The sequence below is a fragment of the Eublepharis macularius genome, chromosome 10, assembly GCF_028583425.1.
Source record: "Eublepharis macularius isolate TG4126 chromosome 10, MPM_Emac_v1.0, whole genome shotgun sequence".
In the NCBI taxonomy this organism is placed as follows: Eukaryota; Metazoa; Chordata; class Lepidosauria; order Squamata; family Eublepharidae; genus Eublepharis; species Eublepharis macularius.
This window is the reverse complement of record NC_072799.1, coordinates 56,133,765-56,151,006: the sequence shown is the minus strand read 5'-3', so window position 1 is coordinate 56,151,006 and position 17,242 is coordinate 56,133,765. Positions and strand designations below refer to the sequence as shown.

The 17,242-nt window shown below is 39.6% G+C and overlaps 1 protein-coding gene across 3 annotated transcripts in view; it reads right to left on the bottom strand.

Annotated features, from left to right (window-relative positions):
* The window catches only part of DCLK2 (doublecortin like kinase 2), a 108,600-nt gene that overhangs the window by 13,598 nt on the left and 77,760 nt on the right, over positions 1–17,242 (bottom strand). For all 3 annotated transcript variants that reach the window (XM_054990583.1, XM_054990581.1, XM_054990582.1), the window contains 4 exons: positions 15,521–15,578; positions 13,082–13,201; positions 11,581–11,727; positions 5,269–5,402 (listed from right to left, as the gene is read on the bottom strand). In XM_054990583.1, coding sequence (XP_054846558.1) covers positions 5,269–5,402; positions 11,581–11,727; positions 13,082–13,201; positions 15,521–15,578 — 459 coding nt within the window. The remainder of the gene's footprint in view (positions 1–5,268; positions 5,403–11,580; positions 11,728–13,081; positions 13,202–15,520; positions 15,579–17,242) is intronic.

Here is a 17,242-nt window from a genome sequence, read left to right as displayed (position 1 = left end):
TTATCTTGCTGTAGTTAATAACCTTAGCAATAAAAGGAAATCAAATATTACACTTACTGATTAATTTTGCTACTTAGCTTTCTAGAAAAGAGGGTTGATTGTTGTACAAGTTGTTTTGGTTTAATCTAGCCAACATTATATTGTTTCAGGTATAACTTCTTATTAACAATGAGTAATCTATAACCCTGTAATTGGGGTTTGATATAACGTAACATTACTTTAGCTGCAACCTCACGGCTTAGCATTGTACGAACAGAGCTCTAAGCTCCTCTTTGTTTACTTACAGAACATCTCTTACTATAATTTTTATAATAAAAAAGAATGTACTGAGATAGTACATTTCATTGATCTCAGTTCACCTTCTCTAAAGAGACTTAATTTTTCCACTGTGTACCCTCAGAGCCATTTACCACTTAACAGACTAATAGTGTAATAATCTTGTGATCCCCTCTGAGTTCTTACTTTTAATTGCACACAAATCAGAGTGGGTGGATCTATTCCACATCAGAAATGTATTCCAAGTTGAATATAACCACTTTTAATGTATGGGGCCTTAATAACATAAATAAAAGGAAAGAAATGCTATCAAACTTATCCAAATTGTGATCAGACATCATATTACTCCAGGAAACCCACTTGCAATCCTCTGATCAATCTGTTTTGAAAGTCAACTGGATTAAATATCAATACTATGCGAAAGGTACATTGAAGGCACGAGGTGTTAATTTCCAAGAACGTCCATTTCTAACATAGAGCTACGCTAACAGATCCACAAGGTTGTTTCATCTTTGTGAAAGGTCCCCTTGATGAACAAATGACCACATTAGCTTTGGTTAATGCTCCAAACAACAATCAAATGAAATCCTTAGATTTCACATTAAGATAATTTCAGGAAGCAGAAGTGATCATTGAAGGTGATCTTAATTATATTGTAAATCTTGAGTTAAATTGCACACATCTAAATAAATGCAAAACTAAGAAGAGGAAATTAAACATGCATTTAGCAGAACTTTTGAATGAGCTTCATTTAGGCAATATCTGGCATCTAATGCACAATTCTGACAGAGACTTTATATATTTTTTTATCAATCCACAATGTGTACACCAGAATTTATTTTGTTCTCATTTCTGAATCCCTAATTAGCAAGGTGGTAAATTCTGAAATTGGCAAAATCATATGGTCTGATCACGCCTGGGTAAATTGCCTATTGTCAATGGACTTCACATCTAAAGCTGACGGACACTGGTTGCTGAACAAATCTCATATATAATGAAGAATATGCTAAAGAAATTGAACTTCGTATTCAGCAATATCTGAGAGACAATGGCTCCAATGTGACCTCCCTATCCATGACATGGGATGCACTGAAGGTAGTTCTCAGAGGCCATTTAATCTCAATGTTGTCGTACTTGAAAAAGTGTAGAAAACCTTATAAATCAGAATTATTGGAAAAAATTCGCTGTCTAGAGAGAATACACAAGGAATGAGGAAGCAAAAAAGTCTGCCATAAACTTCTAACTGAACACAAGCTTTTAGAAACTCTGGAAACCCAAGTACAAAAAATTCTTTTATTTCTCAAACAAAAGTACTGGAGTAATTCACTTAAATCACTCAGAATGCTGTCTTGGAGGGTGAAAGACAAGAGATCTTCTAGAACGGTAAACACAATTTGTGACAACAAAGGGTGATTAAACACAAAATCAAAGGATATAGCTCAACTATTTGCTAAGTATTATCAATCATTATACTCATCCAAAAATCCAAGCCCTAGACTCACAGAGGAATATCTGCACTCAAGTAAACATATTAGAAGACGTTCACCGACACGGTCTAGAAAACCCACTGAATATCAAGAGGTCTTGGAAATTATTAAAAAATTAAAAACCAACAAATCAGCAGGTTCAGTTGAATATACACCTGAATTCTACAAAAAATATGCTTCTGTTCTGGCACAACCAGGATGTAACATGATTCTAGAGGCAGGGACCCTCCCACCTTCATGGAGCTCCTCATCTATAATGGTCATCCCCAAACCAGGTAAAGATCTTACAAACCCAGCATCCTTTTGTCTGATATCACTTCTGAACCAGGATTATAAAATTTTTACAGCCATCATTGCCAGACATCTAAACTCATTCGTGGCAGAATACGTACATCAAGAACAAGCAGGACTCATATCAGGAAGGGACCTAACAGACATCTATAAAACATTGAATGTCCTTTCCTCATGTAAGTACACGGACACTGAGGTGATCTTCCTCTCGCTAGATATCGAGAAAGCCTTTGATTCACTAGAAACATCATAGTTACAGACTACTTCAACATATGGGCGTTGGAGAAAATTTCCTTTGTTTAGTTAAAACCATCTACTCTTGTCCAACAGCACAAATAAAGGTAAATGGTGTAGCTTTAGAACCAATCACACTACACAGAGGAACTAGACAAGGATGCCCTTTATCACCTATACTTTTGCTATTGCTTTGGAACCTCTAGCTGCGGAAATACGAGAAAACTCCCAAATACATGGAGTGAGCATAGCCTCTCATGTCTTCAAACTTAGCATGCTTGCAGATGATATGCTTCTTTACATCACAAAACTGGAAAAATGTCTTCCTCATCTGCAAAAAACCATCACAGCTTTTAGTCAGATCTCAGGTTTGAAAATCAATCAGTCCAAATCCTGCCTTTTACCTGTCAATTTATCTTCTATTTCTGGAACGTATTTACATCAACTATATGATTTTCAGAGGATGAACACATATCTCTCCTATCTTGGGATACACATTCCTCTGAATCTCATCCACCTGCTAAAAGTCAACCATTTTAGGAAATTCCAAGAGATAAAACTGGATCTACAAAAATGAGATAGACAATTGCTTTCTTGGTCAGACAGGTCCCATCTGATCAAATCTTTTGTTCTTCCTAAAATATTGTTTCTATTCTGAGCTATTCCCATTGCTATACCCTCCAAAACACTGAAACAGTGGCAATCCACAATTAATACATTCCTGCTGCATCATAAAAGACCAAGAATTGGCTTCAATACGTTACGTCTACGCAAAGCATCAGGAGAGTTAAATTATCCTGATATCTCAGCCTACTATAGAACAATACGTCTTTCAAATATAGTACAAATGTTGTGAATAGGAGACCTTGCTGACTAGATAAAGATTCTACATCCACTAACTGCTCCCATGATCATTCAAGAAGTGATATGGAACAGTCAGCACTCTTGTCCAATCTTGATTGAACAGAACATTTTTCTTAAAACCATGCTTAGGGTGTAGGACTCACTTAGGTCCAAACCGACCCCGAAAATACCACGATTTTCCTCATTCTTATTCCAAGAATGGTTTCTTGTGGGTAAAGAATCTGCTGTACCCACAATATGGTGACGAGCTAAGATCACATGCTTGACTGATATTTCCTCAAAGGAGGGTATTTTAGCAAAAGCTGAATTGGAACAGAAAATTCAACAGAAAGTTTGATGGTACTTTACTTACAATTTAGCCATATGATAAACTATCTATGAATCCCAAGACTTCTGAGTATTCCTGAATCAGACTTTGAACGATTACTAAGCAACTCGGGATCTAAGCGCAAAGGTTTAATTACAAAGATTACAATTACAAAGATATATTACTTCATATAGAAAAACCAAAACCTTTAAGTTATCAACTGAAGTGGCAACATGATTGCAATATCACCTTAATAGAAGACCAGTGGACAACTATATGGTCCTCCACATTGTTCAACTCCTCTGTCATAAGCACCAAACTACAAGCTTATAAAATACTGACAAAGTGGTAGCTTATCCCTAAGAAACTAGCAATAATTACTTCTTCACGGTCACCTCTTTGTTGGAAGAACTGTGAGGAGGTAGGTTCCTACACACACTGTTGGTGGAACTGTACATATATCAAAGCATTCTGGAATGAGGTTCTTTCACAAATAACTCAAATAACAGGACATACAATTCCACTGCTTCCTGAGCTTATTTTTCTAAATCACTGGCAAGATATCTCTATACCAAAAATTAGATGTGAATTAATCATCTGCCTCTTAGTGGCAGCAAAAACAGCAATTGCTCTAAAATGGAAGTCACAATCTGCTTCGACTATATCCACATGGTATTTGAAAATATGTGATAATCTGATAATAGAAAAGATCTCAGATGGTCTTCTCCAATCTAAAATTTGCCCTAATACAACTGGGTTCATTGAGAAATGGCTCCCATTTCTTCAGCACATTATCAAAGAGGATATCCTACCCCAAAATCTAGTCTATCCGAAACACTTGTATCCATAAAATTTAACTATCTTAACAGTATAAGATATTGAAGGTTACTCTCTGTTGTGTGAAATGTTTAGCCATGGAGTACATACTGGCATCATTAGTAGAATTTGACTGCTCATATCTCTCTCATTTGCAGCTTGTTGTGTTAGTGTAAACTTAATATGTTTAATTGGCTTCGATAGTATGCCCTGATATTTGTTAATTCATTCTCAGTTATATTGTAACTCATATGCAGGACTTTTTTCTGAGAAAAGAAGTGGTGGAACTCAGTGGTCCCATATGCGCGTGTGCAAAGTGGGCACGCGCTCCCAGGACCGCGCGATGATGACACTTCCAGGAAGTGATGTCATCGTGCAGGACGTGGCCACCCCTGGGAGCATTCCAGTGATTCAAGTCCACTCACCTCCCCGTCCTAGGCTGATTCAGGCCAGGATCTGGCCACTGTCAGGTGCAGGATAGATCCTGGCTGTTTCAGGCCAGTTTCAGCCATTTTGGGCCCAATTTGGGCCCGAAATGGCCAGGATCAGGCCACTGCTAGGCAGGGGAGTGTTCCCCCGCTTAGCAGGGGCCCGATCCTGGCCATTTCTGGCCCAATCCTGGTCGTTTGGGGCCTATTTTGGCCATTTTGGGCCTGGTTCAGGCCTGAAACGGCCAGGGTCAGGCCGCTGCCAGGTGGGGGAGTGTTCCCCCGCCTGGCAACGACCCATTCCAGGCTAATTTGGGCCCGATCCTGGCCGAAACGGCCATGATCAGGGGGGCAGTTTTGAGAACTGCCAGAAAGCTGTTCCGGAGCATTCTGGCAGAAAAGAAGCTCTGCCCATATGAAATGTCAATATAATGTATTGTAAATCTTAGAATCAAAAATAAAATTTGGGGAAAAAAGAAAGAAATAGCGCTCTTGTTTACCCAAGACATTTGGATAAATGAGGTTAACCACACTGACAAAGAGAATTTAAAATATGTATTCTCACCCAGTCTCTGCAATAATTTCTGGAGCCACGTAAGTTGGTGTGCCACAGACTGTATACAATGGCCCTTCAACCACTGTGGCTAATCCAAAGTCTCCCAACTTCAAGGACTTGGTTCCATCTGAATACTCACAGACCTGAGGAGGTGAGGAGAGAATAAATAGGTTTAATTATACACAGAAATATTGATACTGGAGTGCTATGGTTCACAATAATATTACCCCATCTAAAAAAAAAGAGTCTATGAACATGTAACAGTTATTCCAAGCACTAATAAAATATAATACTTAAAAGGGAAGGTGGAAATTTCAAAGGAAAATTGGCAATGATAGTACAAAATGGGGAGGGATGATGAAACTTTCAATAAAGAATCAGCAGGCAAAATATGCAGGGAAACCCACTTCTCCACATTCATCAGTCCCATCGTCAAAAACTTCTTCCACTGCTGTTGGGATAGGCACCAATTTGAATCCAGCAGCAGAAAGATGTATTTGAATATGCTTGGCAAATGGACCTAAGCCGACACTCAGCCAAAGACAACAAAACAAAAAATAACCCACACTTCATCCTCATTTACAGAAAAATGTACCTACCTAACACTGATATGAGACAAATATGTCTTTATGAGTTCTAGATACTTCAGTCTGAAAAGCATGAACACACAAAGAGGCCTAAAAACATATCCTCTCTTAAATGCAGGGGATGTTAACAGATAAATGAAACATACAATGAATTGCTTTTTACTGAGAGTGCCATTCTGAAACACAAAACTAACAGAGGATTCAAAAAGGAGTTAGTAAAACATGGATGAAAATACTATGTAATTCTGTTAACTGTCATTCATTTTGTAGAAAATAATCAGGCCTTTTTTAGAAGTAAAGTCTAGGTTACGGAATACCCTTCCCCCAATGATGCACTTAGTTGCCTGCAATCTGGACACTAAGTGAAGACATCTTTATTTGCCCAGGTCTTATAATTTCATCTCATTGGCTGGTCTGTATAAGTGGCTTATTGCTGACTTTTGTTCATGGTATATCAATGACTTATAGACCTTTCTGTTTGCTTTACTACAGGGGCTGGTTTAACTATTTTATTGCACTTTTATATTACTTTGCTTCTGTTATAGATAAAATTTATTCTGATTTTAACTATATATGCACTTGTGTTTTATGCTGTTGGCTGCTATTGTCCTGCTGCTATGATAATGGTGACGTTTGCAGTTCTATTATTGAGTACTGTTGGTTTTGTGGGTTGGATCCAACTAGCTTTTGTGGTGGTGCAAAAAGAGAGGATGGGTCCCTTTCACTAGCCAAATGGATATGCTGGAGATCATGGGACTGGCATGGACAAAGACCACGTGGGCTGTAGTAAGGAGATTTAATTGGGTAATACTGAACTAAAAAGCTGGCTGGATCCAACTTTATGTATGTAGTTAGTTTTTGTGTTTTGTGCTCATGAAGTCAAGAGGCAGCGAATAAATATTCTAAACCAGCAAATAAATAATAGTAATGTTCTGAATTGTTTAATACTATCTGTCCCAATTTCAGAAAGAGCAAGAAGTAAGTATGTGGGAAGATACATAACCAGCCACAAAGGGCAGTATCCAATGGGTTGGATTCAATGGAGCATTTCCATAGATTGAAGGATTTCTGTCTACTAAGTGTTACTTTCTCACCTCCTCACTCCTGCTACAGCTCAAAATGCCCCACTGAATGCTGTTCCTGGGGGCCCCCTAGGAAGGGAGAGTTGACTAAGCTGCAGTCTCCTGGCAGAAATCCTTCAATCTGCAGAAATTCTGTTGGATCCAAGCCAGAGGCGAGGAACCAAAGGGAAGGGCTTTACCCCAAAGTTCCTTCGACCATGTGAAGAAAATGTGAGGAAAGAAAAACATAAGCAACACTAACTGAAGATCATGAAGGGCCCCAATAGACACTGTCTGCTTTCCCTACTCACATACAAATGCTGTTTGCATTTGTTCACCATTTTCAGCTTCTAGAGAACTAGAGTTGGATCCAGTGGAAAAATCTCAAGAAAAAGACTAAGGTAGCCACTTGCATTAAGTCAAACTTATTGTATCTCCATTGCCGATTGTGCTGTGCAACCAGTTTCTGGGCACAGCAATATATAGGGAGGAAAGAGCTAGATGTTGCACAAGATCTTCCACAAGTGGAACTTTAACCACTTTAAGCTAACCTCTCTCATAGGATTACTATGAGAAACAAACATTTAAAAAACTAGAAGCCTAAAAAGCTGCATCACTGGTTCATACATTATCCCTTGGAGGATAGGTAGGTTATTAATTTATTATTTACTTAATTTTCATCCCACCTCTCTCTCCAATGGGGACCCAAATGGGTTCACATCATTGTCCTCACCTCCATTTTATCCTCACAACAACCCTGTGAGGCAGGTTAGGCTGAGAGGATGTTACTGGCCCAAGGTCACCCAGAGAGCTTCCATGGCAGAGAGGGACCTCCCAGGTCCTAGTCCTACAGTCCAATCAACATGCCACATGGAAGGCCAATGACACAATGATGTTGCTTTTTAGGTTTCTTTAAAACATTTACTGTTTTATGAATGTTGGTTTCTATTTGTGTTGCTGATTTCTTTTAATTCATTTTCACTGAAGGATTATATTATTGCTAATTTTCTAATTGAATATCATCTTTTGTGTCTGTTATGCATAAAACAGAACATCATATCTCCTATCTATTATGTTACTTGGATACAGACATGAAGAACTAGAGAAAGCAAACTAGACAATTGAATGATCAAGCAACTAAATATATTTCTAGGACATCAAGAAGTATTTGTGTCATCTCAAGCAAAACTCAGTTTCAGTCATGGCTCATCTGTCAAGTAATCTCTTTAGGCTTTCCAAGGAAAAAAGCACATATGTCTCTATTTATATACCTGATTTGATTACTAATGAGAGCTTAAAGTGTCAGATTACCCTAAGAGGTACAACTTACTTAAAGTTCCCAATGTCACAATTACTGCTTTAGATAAGATATTATCAACAATATTTTGCTTCAACAAGTGAACAATCAAAACTTGCTTGATGCAAATTTCCCCACAGCGATTTGAAAAATAACAACAGAACATTGCCAAGATTTTTTTTAAAAGGTCACAAAATCCTTAGTCAATGTTGTTACTTGTAACATTCGAATATGAAACCTGCTTGTAATAAAGCAGTATTATTTCAGATTTCTCCAAATTTCCCTCCTCCCAACTCCCCACCCAAACAAAACAAAAGCGAAACTCCACGAGAGTAGCCATTTAAGTCTGTTATACAGACAGAAGCAAACCAAATCAATCTCTTTATTTATTATATACAAGTGGACAGATAAATACTTTGGAATCCTCCACGTTACCCATTCTTGGGGTCAATATACAAGAGTTATTACTATTAATATTTCATTATAAGAACTATTATTATTATTATTTCTCTATTATCCAGGGTATGCAGAAATTAGCTTGTAATTTTTTTAAAAAAATCTAGTATCATTGCTACACATTTCTTCCAGGACACTGAATGTTGGGAGTAGTACATCAACAGTTGGGGCAGGGGGTGGTAGAGAGGAAAGGAAATGGGTCTGATCATATCCCCAAAACAGCTATATTATAGTATACTGGAAGGAAATTGTTACTGTGAGGTGCACATCCTTTTACCCTAATCTCTCTCCTCTGCAGTCCAGGATTCAATACACTTTTAAGTGAATTGGTCACTGTGAAGCTAAGAAAATCCTTGGCAGATGATTAATTAGGAAAGGAGAAATTAGAAACATTGCCTCTGCCTCCTATCAGTTTCTTCAGCTGTGAAGGAAGCAGAACCCTCTTTAGAGTAGTGTGCAGGCAAAAGAAGGGCCTGAGAGGACGTATTCCATCAAACATGTATTTCTTTTTTTTTAATAATTTTTTTTTATTTTTCATAACTACAAAACACTACAGACTATCACAAGGAAAGGGGAGAGGGAAGGGACAAAGGGGGGTGGAAAAAGAAAAGGGGGGGGGATGAACTACAAACACTAAACACTACACTTCAATGTTTCCCTTCATACTGTCATAATACAAAAATAGCTCCATAGAATAATGATGGAGTGGTTAATCATACAGAGAATAAACATTTCAAAATCTGATTAAACTTTCCTCCCCCTTCTAGGTCCCGGACGCAGTTCTCTCTGTGCAACTGCTGTTGCGATGCTCTCCTCCTCCCCCCCCCTCCGGCTCCTCCTTTTCTTCGTTCTTGGTGCAGCAGAGTTCTGGGTTTTTATTCTCAAAATCCTTTAGTTGATCTTCTGATAATATCTTATAGGCCTGATCTTTATATCTGAACCATATTCCTTCCGGGAATAACCATTTGTACTTTATTCCATGGTCCCTCAGAAGAGCTGCAAACTTTTTATATTTAAAACGCCGTTTCCAGACTAGAAATGGAACGTCCTTCAAAATCTTGACTTTCAAACCCATAAAGTCCAAATCCGCATTGTATGAGTTATATAGGATGGTGTCCCGAATCTTTTTAGATGAAAAGTCAATAATGATCTCACGAGGCAACTGTCGCTTTATTGCATATTTTGAAGAAGCCCGACGGACCTCCAAAATGGCGCTTTTAACCTCTTCTTTAGTCGTCCTCGCGGGTGTCGCCAGCAGTTCCGAGACCACATCCCACAGATCCTCCTTTTCCTCCTCTTTCACGTTTTGGAGACGCAAAATTGTCTGTGTTCGTTCCACCTGTAGCCCGATCAGCTGGTTCTCCACCAACTTCAGCTCCTTTTTTGTAGCCTTCACAAGTGACGCACTTTCCAGAGCAGACTTTTCTGCCCCCCCCCCCCGCTGCTGCCTTAATGGTTTTCACCTCGCTTTCAATTAAGCCCACCCTTTGATCAGTTTCGTTCAGCTTGTCAACAAAGGGTTTTATGGCTTCCACCACCGCCCTGCGCACCAACTCTTCGAGCGACTCCCCCTTCAAGGTAGCCGAGATTGACTTACCGAGAGCGGGACTTTGCTTCTTTGCTGCCATTTGGGGGGGGGGCGCCAACAAAATTCTGGAACTCAACGAAGGGGAAGAGCGAGTCTTCTTCAGATCAACCTCTCCTTCACAAACGCTTGTAGAACAGAAGGGATTCGCTTGTTTACAGGCTTCCGCCTGTTTCTTTTACTTGCCGTTTCTCGTTGCCCGGCGGCACTCGAGGCGCCGCGCACATCTGCCGGCCTCCATAGGGACAAACGGGCAATTCCCCCCCCCCGCATTGATTTCGGGGAGTTCTTCCCGCCGCGTCCCGGACCCTGGCTCCCTCCCTGGGAGTCCTGGGGGCTAATCCTTGCGGATCAGCCGCCCGGTCAGGGTGCCCGGTCGTTTCCTCCCGGACCAGCCGAGAGGAGCGTCCGGCATGGCTGAGAAAACGAAACCGAATCCCAAACATGTATTTCTCAATCAAATTCCTTGTCCCTCAAAATCTCTTATATGGAGAGGGGAAGGAAAAAACTCCACTGCTTTGTACCACTCAGCTTCAGGAGTAAAGACGCAGCTCTTTAACTAATCCTAAATAACAGCAGCCAGGACAACTGTGCCATAGCACTATACTGGTGAGGTTCAGGGACAGCTGAACAAAAGGCTACTCATCTAGATTCAGAAATCAGCAGTGTGGCTGGCATTAGTGTACTCTATTAGCTAGGAAATTTCTTAATATTTTATTCTACCTGTAGGGGCAACCCAGTTCCTAGTTTTCTGAACTCAAAGTAACTGCTTAGGTAAACAAGATAATCTCAAGGAAATATGTACCAGACCTAGCAGTAAGGGTTTGCTCGTGCTCAAGTCAAACCTTATTGTTTGTTTAGTGGTTCATGAAAAAAACAGCTTTAGGGCATCTCCTTATATTTTGTTATTGCTAGGTATTGCATTGTGCAATCCTGATTTTCCTGACAGACTCCAATAAGAATTTCCTTCACAGACAATGTAAACATCAATATAACTAAGTAGCAACCAGACATTTTTGAACTATTCAGAAGCAGTTGTTAATTCCAGTCTGTTCTTACAAAGAATTTTTTTTTTAACATTTAAAGTCTTTGTTGCTAAACGAGAAGCTAAATCCTGCTTTCATAAGACACAATCAGCAATCAAAATGTAAATAAGGATGGGACTTGGGAAATGTCAGAAAGGCAAACATGTGACAAAAGGTTATTAATATTTCATGAAAAGCAATTAAGTTAAAGCACACAATTATTTAATTCGTGCACCACAATACCCCTGATTATTTCTTCACACATGCATGCATTTACATTAATGTGGCAGACAAGTGGGAGGCAACATACTAGAAGATTCTCTGGCTTGATATCTCGGTGCACAATATTGAGACCATGGAGGTATTTCAATGCACTGGCTAGATTGTAGACCATTGCACTTCCATCACGTTCAGTGTATTTTGTAGAAGAAGTGATAGCATCAAAAAGATCTCCTCCCTGTAAGAGACAAAAACAACCACCACACATTAAATTCCATCTATTTTTCTAACTATTGAAGAGAAGTTTATACTTAAATTGCATAATCGATCAAACAATGTAAAGTCAAATCCATGTAAAAATGCTTTATGCTTAGTTATAATACTTTAGAACTATGAGCCAAGCTACAAGTGACTTCCTTCACATGGAGAACACTTGATTGTTCTCGCAAGTTTACCTGGGAAGTAAAGTCCGAGTGTCACCAAAGCCACCGCATTGGTGAAGCTCCAGCCGCAGCGACAGCAGAGGGATCTGCTGCTGCTCTCACATGCCCTTCCCCTGCTCCTGAGTTCCCGGAGAAAAACTGGAATGAGGGCATGTTAGAGCAGCAGCAGATCCCTCTGCTGTCACTGCAGCTGGAGCTTCATTCTCCAGAGCAGCTCCCCGGGAGCAGGCAGCCCACAGGATGCTCTGGGAAAAAGTAGCAGCTGCCCACCCTCCAATGACGATTGTTGGGAGCCCTCTTGTCCCACAGGCTTGTGACTGGAGGAACGATTTGCAAAAGCTGCTGCTGTTGCTGCTGGCTTTCTCTGCCAAAAACTGTTAATGGGCTCAATCCATAAAAAGTTATCATGCTTAACAAAAACAAGATATAATAACAATTACTTTTTTATTCAAAGAAAGCCCCATGGCGCAGAGTGGTAAGCTGCAGTACTGCAGTCCAAGCTCTGCTCACGACCTGAGTTCGATCCTGGCGGAAGCCCGGTTCAGGTAGCCAGCTCAAGGTTGACTCAGCTTTCCATCCTTCTGAGGTTGGTAAAACCCAGTTTTCTGGGGGTAAAGTATAGATGACTGGGGAAGGCAATGGCAAACCACCCCATAAAAAGTCTGCCAAGAAAACATTGTGATGTGACGTCGTCCCCCCCCCCCCCCGCCATGAGTCAATAATGACTTGGTGCTTGCCGAGTGTGCAACATATAAGTGGGACCAACTAAAACATTACATTTTCCAATCAGAGTACTATTCCTGAAATGGATTTTTACTTTGCTTTCCCATGACAACTTAGCATACAAATGCAATATACATGCAGAAGCTGCATATGCTACTACATACCTCAGAATCAACAGTAAATGGTCTGCAAGAAGCAGAATTGGATGTATTTGGACACTGGCCATAACTTACAGTGTGAACTAGAACAATCCTACTGAAATCAGTGAACTCTGAACTAAATTTGCATAGATTGCACTGTTAGTCACTTGAATTACTGTGGGCTGTGGGAAGGGACTGTTCGTATAGATTCATCGACATCATTTTCTGTATATTTATATACATTTTCTGTATATTACTTCATACTCAGTAACAGTAAATGTCTCACCTTGACCAATTCCATTACCAGATAAAGCTCTGTTGCAGTATTCATCTCCTCTATTAGCATGATGATATTGGGGTGCTTCACTCGGCGCAATATTGAGACTTCATTCTCAATCAAATGCTCCTGTGTATTGTTGGGGAGGGAAGGACAGAAAGAAAGCAACCTTCTTTAACAATGTAGTTACAAATATATTTTAGGACAAAACTGGGCTTCCTATAGGGAATTGAGCACTCCAAAACTATTCTTCTCCGTATTATTTACTGTGTGGTCATAAATAAATCTCTTCTGAAACACAGGTATTGGTCCAACAATCTCATAAATATTTGAAAACAAAGGTTTCCCAAATATTTAAAATTATTTTCTCTACACAATTTCACTTAAATCTTGTAATATTTCTTCAGTATGTTATAAAGCAAACAAAAAATATTATGTCTTTTTATCCATCAGATAAATGTTTCAATACTTTTCTCTGTAAGAAACCCACTAGGTATACTGCAGTGGGGATACTATTTCCTGAAAAATAATTCAGCAGTTGCTCCAACATACATTTTGTGAAACTCAAAAGCCTCACTAGAAGCCAAATTCTCCTCAAAGTACAAACATTCTAACATGCGTCTGTGAGGAGAACTGAGGAGAACTAAGGAAAGTACATGTGAGTGTTCTATAATAGATGGTCGTGAGCAGTGCCTGAAAAATTGCATTCTATTTTCCCTGCATCGTCAAGATTACAGAACAACGTGGCATCTGTATTCAACTAGCATACTTATCTGTATATTTCCATTTATCCTAAAGACTTAATTATTTAAAAACCTACACGCTAAGCATGCACCTCCACCTATGAACATGTGGTACACCAGGTATTTCTTAGGCTGCGGGATTTGAACCCCAATTTATGAGAGGATCAATAGTCCTTCTGGAACAAACACAAGTCTGCTCCAAACAAACACATATCCTAAAGTAAAATATATATTTGATATGCCAGTCCTAGAATTGCTTAAGTTCTGTTCCAGCATTTCTTCAACTCTGTATTGGATTACTGCTTTATTTTATTATTTTTCTTTTATTCAGCTTATACCCCGCCCTTCCCACAAGCAGCCTCAGGGCAGCTTACAGCAAGAATTCACAATTAAAACAACATAACAGCATTAAAAAACCCAAATTAACAGCTAAAATCCAGGTGCCTCTAAAAAAAACCTAAGCTTCTGCAAAACTGCGAAGACCACAGGACCGCCATGATAAAGGCCCAAGGCAGTAGAAGAGGGGGCATGGCAGTCAGGATAGGGGATAAAAAGATGGCTCCTAGTAAAAGGTCCAGCAGAACATCTCCATCTTGTAGGCCCTGCAGAACTGTAAAAAGTCCTGTAGGGCCTGGATCTCCACAGGGAGAGCGTTCCACCAGGCCAGGGCCGTGACAGAAAAGGCCCTGGCCCTAGTTGAAGCAAGCCAAATGCTTCAAGCAAGCCAAATGTCCCTTGGGCTGGGGACCATCAGAAGCTGCTTATCTGCAGAGCGCAGGCCCTATGGGGGCCATAATGGGAGAGGGGATCCCGTAGGTATGCAGTCCGTGGAGAGCTTTAAACTCTAGCTAATGCTCTGTCTTTGCAAACTTGTATTTATTTACCCTATGGCATTGTTTATGGAAATGTTCTTGAAACTGATTGTACTAATCTCCACACTGTGTAATCCGCCTTAAGTCTCAGTGAGAAAGGCGGACTATGAATGGCATAAATAAAACAAACAAAATATGTATACATACACAGTTTCTACTCCTGAACACAAGCCACAATCCCTTTGAATTAGCCCTTTTGACACCATGCAAACAATAGTTGAAATTATGTTCTAGTTCTTAGTTCTAGTACTCTAGAAATGCACTTTAATTCAGATGCAATGGGTGGGTGCTGTCTGCTGAAAATTAATACTAAAGTAATTAAAGGCAATACTGTTTGTGAGATACTTCTATCATTAACATTTGCTATGATGAAGCAAACCTATTATGTCTACTTATATGTGACATGGCTTATCAAAAGGGTCTTGGATACCATTACATTCTCCTTATTCAATTAATGAAACAGATGGCATAAATTTGCTAGTGATTCACTCAGTAATCTACAAAAACAATTTGCAAGCTGTAACACCGTTATCTAGATAGAGTAAATCTGCTCATCGTGTATTTGTAAATACAGATGCAGCTTTATAACATTCAAAAACGCACAACAGTGATGAATAAGCAGTTGTTAATGTTCTTACCAGAAAACGTATCCTAACAGTTTGGTAAAGGGACAAGTTTCCCAGAGCAACATGGCTCTTGGTTACCCAAGGCTTTATATGCCAATTTGGATATTCAACTGTTAGACTCTAGAATCCTCCACTATCTTCCTGGATGAGAGGACTATGGAAGGATCTCCCAAATTATGATGGAATTATTCTACATTCCGTTCATACCTTTCCACAGCATTTTCCTTTGTCTATAATCTTCAAAGCAAACTCCTTTCCAGTGGTCCTACAAACAAATGAACAATAATACTAAATAACTACTTGTATTTTTTCCTGAACTGTGCAACTGTTTTTCATTTTTATTGTACATAGTGATAAAATCACTTTCATCGATGGGAACAGATGAGAAAATGACTGCTTTTATTTTCCTTCTCTATAAGCCATATCTGTTGCCTTGACTACCAGTACCATGTTTACTGCAGTCATTTACTCTAGTGCAACCTAATGCTTCACATTCTGCCCCTGCTTTAGGGTCAGCTAAAGTAGTTCCATATCCTCCACCGAGTTCTGCTTAACTGGCAGCTTTGTAGTCATATGTCGTAGCTTACAGGTTTCTCAGTCATTTCAGACAAAAAAAATCCTGATAGGGACCAGGGGGTTATTTTAAAGTGTACTAGTTCAGTTACCTTAATGTATCTTTAGAATTAACACAGTAATATCCTTTTAAATGCAATTTATGTTAGAAATATTATATGGCCATTCTATAAATTTACAGTAATGCTGTGCTAAACCTAAACACAGTTACCAGGAAACTATGTGAGGTTATTTTCATCTAAGTTAGCTCAGCTATGCAGGATTATGGGGAGGGAAGAAGTATTTTTATCTATCCATCTAATACATTTTTATCCTGCCCTTTCTCTAAGGGTGGAATATTCCCTTTTTATCTTCATAATACTCCTGTGATGTGGCGGTACAGAGTCCACAAGAAAAAGTTTATGACAAAGTGGGAATTTAACCCTTTATCTCCCAGATTCTAGTCTGTCACTAACTGTTATTCAACACTTTTTCTCTATATAAGAATGGAAACATGATTTATTATGTTTTTATCTGGATGAACAGTCTTCTAAACGTACGCTGAAAAACTGAGAACCAGTGTGATACAAGGGGGTAGAGAATAGGACTAGAATTTGGGAGAGCCAGGTTCAAATCTCCACTTATAATGAAATGTACTGTATGATCTTGGGGCAGCCATTCTCTTTTTCTCAGCCTAACTATCTTCCAAGGTTGCTGTGAGGATAACAAGGAGGAGGAGGAGGAAAGAACATGTATGCCACCTAGAAGGAAGAACGGGATAGAAATGCTCTTAATAAATAAGTCTTTATAAAATCATTTCCAAGGAAGACATGAACACTGTATCTTTCAAATAGTGGCTTGGAATGTACAAGCAGACACATAAATGGACTTAGCACAGTTCCACATGCACAACATCGTATGCAACACCTAGCACCTTCCTCCTTTACATATTAGTTTCCAGAGATTGCGGCTCTCCCAGCGCAGCAGAATGCCGCTGGAGCTGGGAGCCGTCCTTTGAAGCCCCGCCCGGTGGAACGGAGACAGTCTCCCTTCCTGGGCATCCAGGGCTTTGCTGGGGGGGCGGAGCCAGGAGCCATTTGCTGGCTGCTCCGCCCTTCCCCAGCTCCAGTCTACAGTAGATATTTTGCATGCAGCAACACAAGTGGGGGATACGATAAGGTTGACTTAGTGCAAGGAAGCAACTACTGTAGTCTTATTTTTGTATTTCTACCTGAGGAAGAGCTCTAGTGAAAATGTAAAGTTTTCAACTCAATATCTCTATTACATTCATAGCAACACACAAATTTTCACTGGTATTATGCAAATTTGTATAGCATAGTTACTAAGAGGTTGCTATTTATCAGAAATTACTGGCTC